The sequence below is a fragment of the Danio rerio genome, chromosome 8 (genome assembly GCF_052040795.2).
Source record: "Danio rerio strain M-AB ecotype USA chromosome 8, GRCz13ab, whole genome shotgun sequence".
Classification (NCBI taxonomy): Eukaryota; Metazoa; Chordata; class Actinopteri; order Cypriniformes; family Danionidae; genus Danio; species Danio rerio.
The window spans coordinates 52,648,568-52,661,955 of record NC_141028.1 but is presented as its reverse complement, the minus strand read 5'-3'; the positions used below and the strand labels follow the sequence as shown (position 1 = coordinate 52,661,955).

At 40.5% G+C, this 13,388-nt stretch overlaps 2 protein-coding genes and 1 pseudogene across 17 annotated transcripts in view; 1 reads left to right on the top strand and 2 right to left on the bottom strand.

Moving 5' to 3' along the window:
- The window catches only part of ubap2b (ubiquitin associated protein 2b), a 34,640-nt gene extending 31,334 nt beyond the window's left edge, over positions 1-3,306 (bottom strand). For 4 of the 16 annotated variants that reach the window (XM_087263762.1, XM_087263769.1, XM_087263765.1 and 1 more), the window contains exons 1-3: positions 2,606-3,306; positions 2,146-2,283; positions 1,981-2,055 (exon numbers count right to left, since the gene is read on the bottom strand). In XM_087263762.1, coding sequence (XP_087119888.1) covers positions 1,981-2,055; positions 2,146-2,241 — 171 coding nt within the window. In that variant the 5' untranslated portion in view covers positions 2,242-2,283; positions 2,606-3,306. 16 annotated transcript variants of the gene reach the window in all.
- grk5l (G protein-coupled receptor kinase 5 like) overlaps positions 1-13,388 on the bottom strand; it is a 785,510-nt gene that overhangs the window by 144,680 nt on the left and 627,442 nt on the right. The window lies entirely within an intron of this gene.
- LOC147835791 (uncharacterized) lies at positions 4,307-10,110 on the top strand (annotated as a pseudogene).

Genomic DNA, 13,388 nt, shown 5'->3' with positions numbered 1-13,388 from the left:
TTTCAGAGGCTGCATCCTCCGAAGGACTGCTCTTTTTGTATTTTTAACGTGTTTAGATATCCAAGTAAAATAAACTTAATTCATCTGTTTAAACTGAGTTTTCTTTTAAAAGCATCCTGCTGTTATCAGTGACCAATAGATCTTGAGACGTTCGAGGCTGCGAAGTATCCACCAGTTGTGTCCTTCATTACCTGGAAAACAACAGACGCATTTGGAGGCTGCATTTGAAGGAGTCTTCTAATTATTTTGAAATGAGACAGCCTTCGTCGTGCCGCCATAACGCAGCACACTACGAATGCATCCTGCGGAGGACACAGCCTCTGAAATAAGACACAGCTATTGTTTTTAAACTGTAGCTTTTTCTATACTCTGGCTACCCCGTATACATTTTATACAATGAGGTGGGCACTTTTTAAAGTACCAAATGTGTCTGAAAAAATAAAACGGTTTAAGCCAAATGTGACTCTTTTTTTTTTTTTACATAAAATGGTTTCAGTGCTATTTTTGGTGTGTAGTAAAGTTCCGTACTATTTTACATGTAGTGCTAGTTTTATTTTAGTTATCCAGTTTCCATTTGAAAAACAATGGTTCAGCAGTTCCAACCAAGCTATTGGTAAAATCCAGAAATCCTGATTGGTCATCGACATAATGTGCTGCTTTTCACAGATCGGCTCCACATCACAACCGTAAAAGCACGCGCTTTTCTGCAGTGTAAACAATCAATCAACCTCCTGCCTGCTCTCTAAAATAAAATCTGACAAATGTCTGTAACAAATGAAAATGGGGTGCAGCTCCTTTTAGAGCGTTTGCCATTGTGTGCATCTATGTGTGTGAATGTTGTCTGCATCTATGTGTGTGTGTGTGTGTGAGTAAATGTGTGAACTTTCTGTAACAAGCGAATGTGCACGGGAGTTTCTTTTTCTCTGATGCTCGGATTAAGTTATTTTCTGTAATATATCGTGACAGAAGAATAAAGCACAAGATGTGGGATGCTACCTGTGTGAGCCTTGATTTATTTTTCTGCTGCTACCACGAGTCAGGTGAGTATGCGGAATATGCAGGTGTAAGTATTATGAATCATCCACATATCTTTTGCGACTTCATTATCTGATATGTGAAACGCATGGACAAGCTACCTGAGTGAATGCAGTCGCGCACACACATAAGAGACACTAACGTGCTGGTGGAGTGTGTGTGTTTACAGCAGTTTGACTGATAAATATGAATTTGTAGCTAAATCGTTTGCCCGCAAAGCAGCATTTCCCATTGTTACATCGTTGCTACAGCATACCGTTAACGCTAGACTCCGTACATGTCATGATCAATTTTAACAAATAAAAACACTTACAGGTTGTAGTTCACAGCTTCTGCTGTGAGGAGATTTTAGCCAAATACAGCACTGAACTGGGAGAGATTCTAGAAGCTGTTTTGTCAATTCATGCTTGCTGTGTATTTTTTTAATTCTCTGGAACATAATTTATATTGAACTGTAAGCACTTCTGTCTTTGTGTCGTGTCCTTTGGAAGCCCAAATACAGAAACAGAAGAAGCTCTGTGGAAACAGCAGTGTTTGGACGCATTTTTAGCTTCATCTCTGCTATAACGTTACAGCGCCTCTGGCCATGGGCCTTAGCTGCGGAGTGTGGGTGCGCAGTAAACGAACCTTTGTGATCTCACTGGGGGCGGAAGTATTTTTTGTAGTCCCCAAAATTTGTTCATTTTAGGCTTTGCCAAGTGAACTCTGTAAAAACCAAGGCCTCCCTTTGCATTGAACTTAGAACATTTTCAATACAGAGATGTTGTTTATGTTCACACAGCTACATTACACATCAACTAACGTTTAAAATATGATATCATAGTGGACCACCCCTTTAAAAACCATTGACAAACAAAAACATCTGTAAACAGATCAAATGAGAAAAAAAAAAAAAAACCTCAGGCCACACTGTTCCTCACTTCCGGTGAATTTGGTGTTGCTCACCTGTTGGACTTTTTTCTCAAAATCCGCATCTTTTTTGTCAATCATCTTGGCAAGCCGAATCTGTTCTGCTGTGGCCTAGAGACAGACGAGACAGTTAAATATCTAACATCATTCAAGTCTAAGTTCTCAGACCTGTCTACTCCCATAATGACATGAATTGCTAACCTGAATCTGTTTCTGTGGCTGTGAGGTGTGTGTGGTTTGTGGTGGGGCTCTGTCCCGATTGCCCCTGGCAGCACCAGTGACCACTGAAGTCATCATAAACGGTATATACAAAATAATGTATGTACAAAATAGAAAAGTCTAGAGGAGATGGGGAAGAGACAAATGATATCACACACACTCACAAACAAGACGTTTGTGTAAAAGGTCAGTGACAGGTGCAACAAGACTGTGGCAAGTTTAACTCTCAGCACAGTGCTCCCCATGTAAGACTATCGCCTCTCTATCAGTCCTGCGCTTAAATATAGCCATGCAAACGCAGCCTGGACTGGTGTCCACTTACACGCCCACCCAAAGCCCACTTTTGAAAAAAATAACAACATATAAACAGCACATCAATCTTAAAGACACACACAAATACAAAACTGAAAGAATTACCAGTAACAAACATCTTTTAACTTACTAAAGTCCCTATTCTGATACAAAACTTGGGCGAGTTATTGGGAACGCGCGGTTCGGCCAAAAGAAGCTAACGAACGTTAACGTTTAAGTAAGATTAACTTACAACTTCGACGGTTTTAAACAACGTTATGACGGATGGAATTGGTCGACAAAAAGGACTGCGTTAATGATTTGAATTCGACAAGAGTATTGTGATGAACTGAAACAAATCACGTTAAAGTGAACAGTTACGTTACAACACAACATAGGCAACCGAGAAGTGGCCCATAGCAACATACAAGAAAACTCGAGCGAGTTATACAATCATTCGTGTGTAGTTTTAACGCGAGTTACAGCTGCGTCATGTTTATACACGCGATGTACGTTTGGCTAGGGCTAAAACATACAGAAATGTATAAACAAGAAGATGCTAATACACTGGGCTAACTGTTTAGTATACACCACGCCGCGCCACAGCTAACGGTTAATGCTACGGACAACAGACTTCGGCGCATCAGACACCAATTATGTACCGAAATCAAGTAATGTACAAATGTTGTCCCCTGCCAAAAACAAATAACAGCTATTTCATGAAGTCGAATGTAATGGCTTTGTTTTATTTTTTCGATATCACACATACCCTCTCCGATCCCTCAACGCTGTGTTTTTACCTGCCCACCGACCGCACGCGTTTCCCCCTCATACAACGGCGTGAAGCCTGCTAGAGAAGGCCAAACAATTTTCAATATAAAAGTTCAGACGCCATTAATAAAATAAAAGTTCTTACTCGTCGCCTTGAATAACAACAAATATTAACCAAATTTAGATCGTGCTTGTATTAATTTTTTAATAGTAGATTTTTTATTTATTAATTTTTTTTTTTTACAATTTATACGATCAGTATTTCTTTTTTTATCCATTGAGGTTAACAGATAATGCTATTTTATACAACAGTTCAGTAAACAACGTCACCCCTTATGGTACTGTCAATAGTCCATTATTTTTCCATCTTGATAATGTATTTTATTTTCTTTATTTGCAGATGGAGGATTATGGAAAAGGGTAAAGAATGTCGATCATATTAAATTAAATATACAGGATGCAATTAATGTGGTTGAAAATGGTCTTGCTCAAGACAATTTAAGTTATCAGGATAAAAAATGAAATCACTAATATTTACCATAAAATAAAAAACAGAAAATCAATAGAATGGAAGTTTGTACAGACGAATAATCAAGCTAGAGCTAATTTTTACATTATTATGAGTATAGTTTAGTTTAAAAATTATTTGGACTTATTAAAAATATACATACCCTAACATAACCCCTCCCCCCTATAATCACTATAAAAGTTTGAAGTAGCACAAACCCAAATACTTAAATTTTGTGAATGCCATGCATGTGGACATGGGGTTGACTTAAATCTTTTGTCAAGATTTAAGAAAAGTATTTGGTGTCTCCAGAATGTATCTGTAAAGTTTCAGCTCAAAATACCTATCACATTATTTATTATAACTTTCTGAATATTGGAGTTTTGAGATCTGAGATAACATCTGCCAAAAACAAATTTTTACTAGGCAGTATTCTTACTTCTTTTGTTTCCATTTTTAAATACTGTGTTTTTCACTTTTAAATGGTATGGGTCTTTACTATTGTTGTCTTTTCTAAATTAGAGGTGGGTCAATGTATTCAGAGGGGTCTTAGAGTAGCCATCTACACCAGCAATGGCAAATGGCAAGAGATTGAATGAGACTCTGAAATACATCTATTTGGAGGGCAACAAAAACTGCAGCCTTAGCGAAATGCTTACAGTGATTGTAACGGCATTTCTACCAAGGACCTATCAAAAGTAAGTCAAAGAGGCCAAGGAAAATATGTTGATAAAGATAGTCAAAAATTAGTTAGCCAGATACAAGCTTATGCAATTTCAAGTTATTACATTTTCTTTTTGCAATAATTGCTGATGTTATTTATCAAAATAGTGCTATCATGCTGCAAAAAAAGTTACTTTCACTGGTATAATAGGGAAGAACACTTTTTGTGTGTATTGCTTTATAATATATGTAAATGTTTAAGAGAAACAAATGTTTTTAAAAAATATTTCAAAACAATTATAAAGTATAATAAAAAGTAACACTTTAGAATAAGGTGTATTTAGTGAACTAGTAAATGCTAATTAATACATTAAACAGTGAAACACTTTTTTTTTTTACAGTTTTTTCTATTAATTTAAGAAATACAATTGAATTTCATCAGTAATAAACTCTGTTTGATTATACAATCACTAGTTTTGATTTGAAAAAGTTAGAGGATAGTTTAAACAAAAATTGAAATTTAAACCTTTTTAGTTTCTTTCTTCGGCGAGGCAGTGGCGCAGTAGGTAGCGCTGTCGCCTCACAGCAAGAAGGTCGCTGGTTCGAACCAGGTTTCCCCCACAGTCCAAAGACATGCGGTACAGCTGAATTGGGTAGGCTAAATTGTCCGGAGTGTGTGTGTGAATGTGAATGTGGATGTTTCCCAGAGATGGGTTGCGGCTGAAAGGGCATCCGCTGTGTAAAAACTGCTGGATAAGTTGGCGGTTCATTCCGCTGTGGGGACCCTGGATTAATAAAGGGAATAAGCTGACAAGAAAATGAATGAATAAGTTTCTTTCTTCTGTTAAAAACAAAAGTAAACATTTTAAAGAATGTTGGAAACTGGTAACCTTAAAAACTACAGTATCTTTTGTAGTTTTTTTCTACTGTAGACGTTGATTGTTACCATTATAAGTCATGTTGTAGGTCAAATCTCATGTGAAAATGTTTGCAAATAAATAGCATATTAAGTTTTCAAGCATAAGGTACTGTACTAGTGAATCGATGGATTTGCTCTTCAGTGTTTGCACACTCAGTAGTGATTTTTAAACCACACTGAACTGAGCTAAACTGAACTGAACTTAAACACTAAAAACTGAACTACTCTGTTCCAATTTACTAGGACCTTCTATGTGAAGCTGCTTTGACACAATCTACATTGTAAAAGCGCTATACCAATAAAGGTGAATTGAGCTGAATTAAACACCACTGCCAATTCAACAGCATAAATATATTTTAAAGGCATTTTAAAAGTTTAAATGAATAATTATTTATGTTTTTCAAGAGCACACAATTACTATATCATGCATGTTTATTATAGTAATATATTGTATTATCGGACAGTGTCTAGACTAGACAATGAATATGTTTACTTGGACATCAGCAATCTAAGGATTTGCCTTAATCTGAATAAGACAATAATATGACTAATGTGTTTACATGAGTTGCTTTTTAAATGTTTCTTTCATGATCCCGTTTTACATGTCATTCCACATGGATCTATTAATGGTATTGTCACCACATTATCCAAGTTTCCTCCAGAGTTTAATATAATTTCAGAAGTTGCATTTTTAAATTAATTTTACTTTAACTGCAATTCAGCAGTTTCATAACTTTCCTTCAGGAGCATTTCATTCATCCCCGTGACAATTCCTCCTCCGTGAGTAATTGGATGCAAATATGAATTAAGGACTGGTGGAAGAGTGTTGTTTTAATGGAATTTGATATGACACACCAAATGAAAAGAAAAAAAAAACAACGGTGGTCTGATTAGGGTGTTTACATGTCTGTACTGCACTTCAATAATGCCACTAAAATCGACATACTCCACATCTTAATTCCGTTTCTGTTTAGTTCCTTTATGGCTTTAGTCACATTAAGGTCTTCAAAAATCGCTGTTTATACGGTAGACTCTTAACCAGAGTATTGTTTAAATCATATTAAAATCAGATTATTGGTGTCCATGTAAACATACTCAATGTTTCATACATACAATATCAGCATTGACATTTTACTATCTGTAACTTTGCTTTAGAACTTGAATCCAAACTTAATATGGTATTATCATTAAAGAATATAGCATATTTTAAAAACAATCCATTGAACTTGTGTTTCCTTTCATTTTCTCATTTAAGGTACATTGAGCTGAATGTGAAGTGCTCTAGTGCAGTGGTTCCCAAAACGGGGGTCGCAACAACCACTAGAGGTCGCTAATGATTTTCAAGGGGTCACCAAGAGCATTCGTTTTTTTTTTTATAGGAAATTAATTTCATATATTAAATAATCCAATTCTGATTATTTGGGGGAAAACATATATAGAAAGATAAAAGATTTCATTAACATCGAGAATGTATTACAGTATATCGCGAGAGTGGCAACATAGCCCAGAGCTTGCGTTAGCAAGTTTATAAAAGACGCACCAAAGACAAGATATAACAAATCGCCAGGGAGGAGATTAAAATGAATGTGCAAAAAAGAAAGCAAGGATTTATTTGCATAATTATCTTGAATTCAGTTTCATTGAAGCAATGGACAAGGTGAGATTTGCGTGTCATCTGTGGTGACAGACTAGCAAATGAAAGCATGAAGCCCTGCAAACTAAAGAGACATCAGAGCACCAGACACCCACAGACAGTTAATAAACCCAAATAATTTTTCCTAAGAAAAAAATAACTTATGTCAAATAGACCTGAGAACAAAGGAGATGCTTTTACTAGAGCTGGAAATGTCAATAGACAGGCAACGGATGCATCTTTTGAATGTGCTCTCCTAATTGCCCAATCAAAAAAGAAATAATGTGCGATGCGCGGGTGGCTTTAAAACTAAAATCTCTACCTCTGTCCAATAATACAATAAAAGACAGAATGGCAAACGGCGTTGAGAACACGTTGGTTGAAAAGTTAAAGATGAATAACTTTTCAATCTAACTTGACAAAACCTTTACTGTGGCTGATGAAGCAATACTCATTGTATATGTGCAGTACACTGAAGACGCAGAAATAAAGCAAGACATACTTCTATCAACTAATTTGTCTACAACAACACGAGGGGAAGATATTTTCCACCGATTGACACGTACTTCACAAAACATCACATTGCGTATCATAATTTAGTTGCATGCTGCACAGATGGAGCTGCTTCAATGATGGGGAAAAACAAGGGTTTCAATGCACGTTTGAAGTAAAATGATACACTGTCAATCCCTGGCCAGCAAACAGCTAATGAACTTAATGAAAAGCTCTAGACAGTCATAAAGATCGTTAACTTTATTAAAGCGTCCGGTAAACAAGCAAATCTTTGCGGAGCTGTGTGAAGATGACATGCACCAGACACTCCTCCATAACAAAGTGCACTGGCTGTCAAGAGGTCAAGTGTTGGTTTGTTTTATTGAACTAAATGAAAAAAATTAAGTTTTTTAAACCGAACAATCCAAGACTATTTGATGAAATTACAGATGAGTTTCTTATTAGAACCTCATACCTGGCAGATATTTTCAGCCTATACAATAGCCCCTTTCACACATACAGACCTTTCCGGAAAATTGCCGGCAATTTTCCGGAAAGCTTGTATGTGTGAACAGGTCCTTTTTGAAAATACCGGTAAATTCGTTCTGGCTATTTTCCGGAAAGAGAAGTTGTAACATTACCAGCAATTTGCCGGAATGCTGCACTGTGTGAATGCAGAAGGAAGATTACTGTAATAAGCGCGTGCACGTCTAGAACGTGCTGACGTGAGACGTCTGCTTTAGCCAATCACAACAGTCAGACGCATTTACGTCCGCGCGGTTTATGAGCATAAAAGCCTTTGAATATTTTTCCAGACACATTTAGCTGCTAGAAGTTAGTCAGATCACGTTTATATGTTCTTCTTAATGCCAACTGTGTAAATAATCATCGATGAGATGCTTATGATAAGCCGTTGTTTGTTTACCTTCAAGCTTTGCATGTGCCTGTGAAACAGCCTGTGAGCGCCAGCACACGTACATATTATGAACATCTCGACATGCGAAAGTGATCCTGCGAAAGTTGTTCACAATATTGATCATCCACAGAGTTTGTAATTTAGTCAAATGTTTACAAATACAAGCGCAGCCGTCTAAAGCTCATTTGTGGTGAATGATGTCAGAATTTACCGGTATTTTGGAATGGATGTGTGAATGCTCTTTTCCGGAAAATTTCCGTAACGTCCTCGCCTGTGTGAACAGCGCTTTTTTGAATATACCGGTAAAGTCGTTCCGGAAATTTTCCAGATATTTACCGGTATCACTGTGTGAAAGGGGCTAATGAAACAAACAAACGCATGCAGAGCACAGATGCAAATGTGCTGGAATGCAAGGAAATTATTGACGCATTTATACACAGTGGACTTCAGAAAGTCCACAAACCGGGGGAAAGTTACCTGAATCCCTGAACAAAGAGTTCACATGTCACATGGAACGGGTACAGGAGGAAATGAAATCATGATTTTCGGATGTTGATGAACATGTCGCCAAATGCGCTTGGGTAATTGATTTATTTACCACAAAAAAGGAAGACGTGGAGTATTTAGAAGCGGAGGACGAGCTCTAAGATGTCTAGTCTAATTCTTTTCTGAGGAGATTCTTTACCGAACACAGGTACAAATGGTTCTGGCTGGTAAAAGGACACAACTTCGCACCCAAACTTGCGCACCATGCTACAACCACACCCATTCTGCCTTTCGCCACAACATACCTTACTGAGACTGTTTGTAGCTCTCTGGTAACCATCAAAACGAAGGCACGCAACAAGTTGGAAGTGCACAGTGACTTTCGTCTGGCTGTCACAAAAACCATGCCTAATATTCAATCTCTAGCCCCGGATATGCAGGCCCAGAGTTCATTTTTAAATAGCCTTTAACAATCTTTAAAAAATGTCAATGATAAAATAGGGGCTCCTGGAAAAAAAATTGGGAACCACAGCTCTAGTGGATATCACTAGTAAAATGAGAGGCTTCCTTTATTTTTAAAAGACAGGCCTCGTGTTGTGGTAGACCATGTCATCGACCGCCATCTCCAGGCCATGTCCTACCATCTTGATGAACTCACAGTGCTCAGGAATGGATTTTTCATCGTAAACAGCCACACTGCGGGTTTTCATGAAGTATGTTTTGGTTCTCACACTACGATGCCCTCTTGCACGTGTGACTGGAAGAGGAACCTGTTGCCCTTTAAGCACTTCTGTGCTGTTTTTAGATTGGTTGAAGGCTGGGGCTGGGAGACCTTAGTGCCCACATATAGGGATGACCACCTATTTTCTTTATATTCTGTGTTTACCGGGTTCCACTCCTCCCCAAAACAACAACGGCAACATCCCTCTCCAAGACCACAACAACCTTCTCCAAGACTGCTACACCCCTCTCCACGATGGCAACACCCCTCTCCAAATCAGCAATGACACCTCTCCCCGAGATGCCAACTACCCTCCTCAAAAAAGCAATGACGACAACCCTCCCCTGGATGCCAACACCCCTTCTCAAAAAAGCGAAATTGTGGCAGCTTACTCAGGGAAATCTCTGATCTCACTTATAATGTACAGGATTAGCAATTTTTGCTCTCCTTGAATACTCGCTTGAAGGATGATCTGGAGGATGTGAGGCATCATACCCCTCCTGATGAGACACTTCCTCTGTCTTATACGCCTCCATCAAAAAAATGACCTTTAATTGAAGTACCGTAAACCCCTTTGCATGGTTCCCTGAAAACATCCCTTTTCTGGAAGGTTTGGCCGCCGTGCAGAAAGCAAGCTTAAATATGTAAATGTAGATGTAATACAGTTTTTTTTTTTTTGCATGGTATTCATTATTAACACTTAATAATATAATAATATATTATAATAATGCTTATATATTAATATTATATATATATATCAAAGCTTATATAGCTTTCACATTATTATATATAATACATTTTGTTTTCTTTCATTATTTAATTATTTGTATTATTATATGGTACTACTTTGTGTGTAATACTTAGTATGCACTGTGTGTGCTCGTACATGTTTAAGTAAAACTGCAATATTTGTGTCAACTTTATTTCTGTATTGTTTAGATAAATGTAATTGTAATCCTTGCGCTGACTGCATCTTAACCTACCTTTACATTTGAGATGATCTTTGTTGGGTATTGAAGAGTTTTCTTGGAACATGAGTTCTTAAAAACACAAGATTTCAATTTTATAAGTGACCACACATAATTACAAATAAACAAAAAAAAAAAACAGTTCTATGCAGCATATTGGGATAACATTGGAATTAGAGAAACAAATTAGAAATTGCTTAATCTTAAATTTTTAAAGTTCCTGATTGTAAATATTTATTTTGTTTATAATATTATTACTTATTTATAATGTATTTATACTTAATATTTATAGTTTTACAAAAAAAAAGCATTTTGTGTTATTTGTATTAATGAACGGTGATTTCATAGTAATGACTTTTTTTAAACGATCGAGAGTTTGTGCCACCACTTGCGATGAGATTTTGAGCTACTTCCGGCCGCAGATGTATCCGTTATACCAACAACCGATCTACGTACCTAAGACTAAGCTTGGAACCAGGTAGTCAAAGAAGGAAGTCTATGGTGGAGAGTCATACCCAAGTCCCTGATTAATAATTTGGATGGTGTCGACGATGTTTGTCGGCCTGCTCCTTTTGTCTTCTAACAGCTCATTGCCGTTGAATGTGTTTCATTCCATGTTATTTTGCTTAATTGAAACCAATCATTGACTGCAGGTAGGCTGGTCGGTTCCACAGACCTGGGAAAGAGTGGTGGCTGAAATCCTAGAATGCACTGATAAAGAGTGATTCTTGGGGATTGTTGTTTGAGGAAATTCTGTGCATATTTGGACCAAAACTGTCAGGGTTCTGCCACTTTGGTCTTGTAAATTCTTGTTTTGGTGGCAGAGCTCTGACACTACTCAATGTCTGGTCCTGTTTCTGTCTCTGTGTGCGCGCGCGCCGTCGTGGGTGTACGCAGAGTGTGCGCGCTGCCACATGATGTGGCCGCGCGCGCTCTGCGTCCCTCAGACGCGCGCGCTCTTGTAGTAGTGTTTGTGTTTGTTCTGTCAGCAGCGCGCGGCTTTATTCTCGGCGCCTCCGTCTAGTTGGTTTCAGTTTTGGTTGGCGCTGAGATGAAGCATGCGCGTTGCTTATATGTGAGCGCACGGTAAGGTGTTTATCTATCGTGTGCTCGTGTCTTGCGTCTTTTGTCAAAGCACGTGGCTCGGTGTTTACATTGTGGTCACGTGCTTTTGTCGTGTGCTTCAGTGTTGTGTTATGTGAGCGCATGGCTTGTATTGTCTCTCTGTGTCATGCGCTCTCCCGTCTATTGTCTAGTCCCACCCTCCTTGTCAACCCATTATTAGTTAATTGTGTTCACCTGTGTCAATTTACTTTTTGCTTTATAATCCCCCTCATGTTTTCAGTCCTTTGTGAGTTCGTCGTCGAAAGTTTCCTGTCCTGTTGTGTCTAGCCCTGTCTTGTCCAGCCAGTCAAGTTTGTTTGTTCATTTATTTGTTTTATTAGAGTTTTTCCCCCTCGGGGTTGTTTGTTTTGCCTTTTTGTTTTCATTTTATAATTAAATAAAAACCCATTATTGCTGCACCTGAGTCCTCGCTCCTTTTCCCCTCACCGACCGTGACAGTACGAACTCACCAAAACAGAGGACTCAGCAGAAAATGGGTATCTTCCTTTTCCCATCTCCCTCTTCTCGTCCCTCTGCATGCCAGCAGAAGGAGCGTTTAGGCAGACTCCTTTCACTCCATCAAGGGGTATCTACAGTGAAGGAGTTTGCATACCAGTTCATCTACGCTGCAGAGGGGCTTGAATCTACAAACACTGCACTGAAGGAGGCGTTCAACGCTGGACTCAACAGCCCCCTTCAGGCCTGGGAGATGGGAATGCTGGGGATTTTAACATTCTGGCAGTTTGTGAGTTATGTCTACCACAGCCAGGGAAATGGTGGCCTGCCTCCACTTGGTCCACCGCCCCTCCCACTTACAGATTGCCAAATCCCCAGTCCTCCGATGACCCACCAACGGAGACGGAGGAGGAAGAACGGGTCAGCCTCACCTGTCGCCCACCCAGAGGTGACTGAACCTGCTGCAGCCCTTTCAGTTACCATCCTGGCTGCAGCATCACTTACTGAGGCACCCGCATCAGACACTGCACCAGTCCTGCAGGCAGTGGAGTATACTGCAGTGTCTGAAGAGGTGGCCAGCTTCCCGCCACCCAGACCAAGGAAGCGTCGGAGGAGAAAGGGCTCCTCCACCACAACGGCTCCAGCCCCAGAGCGCCCTCCAGTGTCGGCTCCAGCCCCTGAGCGCCCTCCAGTGTCGGCTCCAGCCCCTGAGCGCCCTCCAGTGTCGGCTCCAGCCCCTGAGCGCCCTCCAGTGTCGGCTCCAGCCCCTGAGCGCCCTCCAGTGTCGGCTCCAGCCCCTGAGCGCCCTCCAGTGTCGGCTCCAGCCCCTGAGCGCCCTCCAGTGTCGGCTCCAGCCCCTGAGCGCCCTCCAGTGTCGGCTCCAGCCCCTGAGCGCCCTCCAGTGTCGGCTCCAGCCCCTGAGCGCCCTCCAGTGTCGGCTCCAGCCCCTGAGCGCCCTCCAGTGTCGGCTCCAGCCCCTGAGCGCCCCTCAGTGCCGGTCCCAGTCCGGCTCCTCGCCCTGCCGGCGCCACCCAGACGTCTAGCCCTGCCGGCACCAGCCCGGCTCCTTGCCCTGCCAGCGCCACCCAGACGTCTTGCCCTGCCGGCCCCAGCCCGGCTCCTTGCCCTGCCGGCATCAACCAGACGTCTAGCCCTGCCGGCACCAGCCCGGCTCCTTGCCCTGCCGGCGCCACCCAGACGTCTCGCCCAGCCGGCCCCAGCCCGGCTCCTTGCCCAGCCGGCCCCAGCTCGGCTCCCTGCCCTGCCGGCGCCACCCAGACGTCTCGCCCAGCCGGCC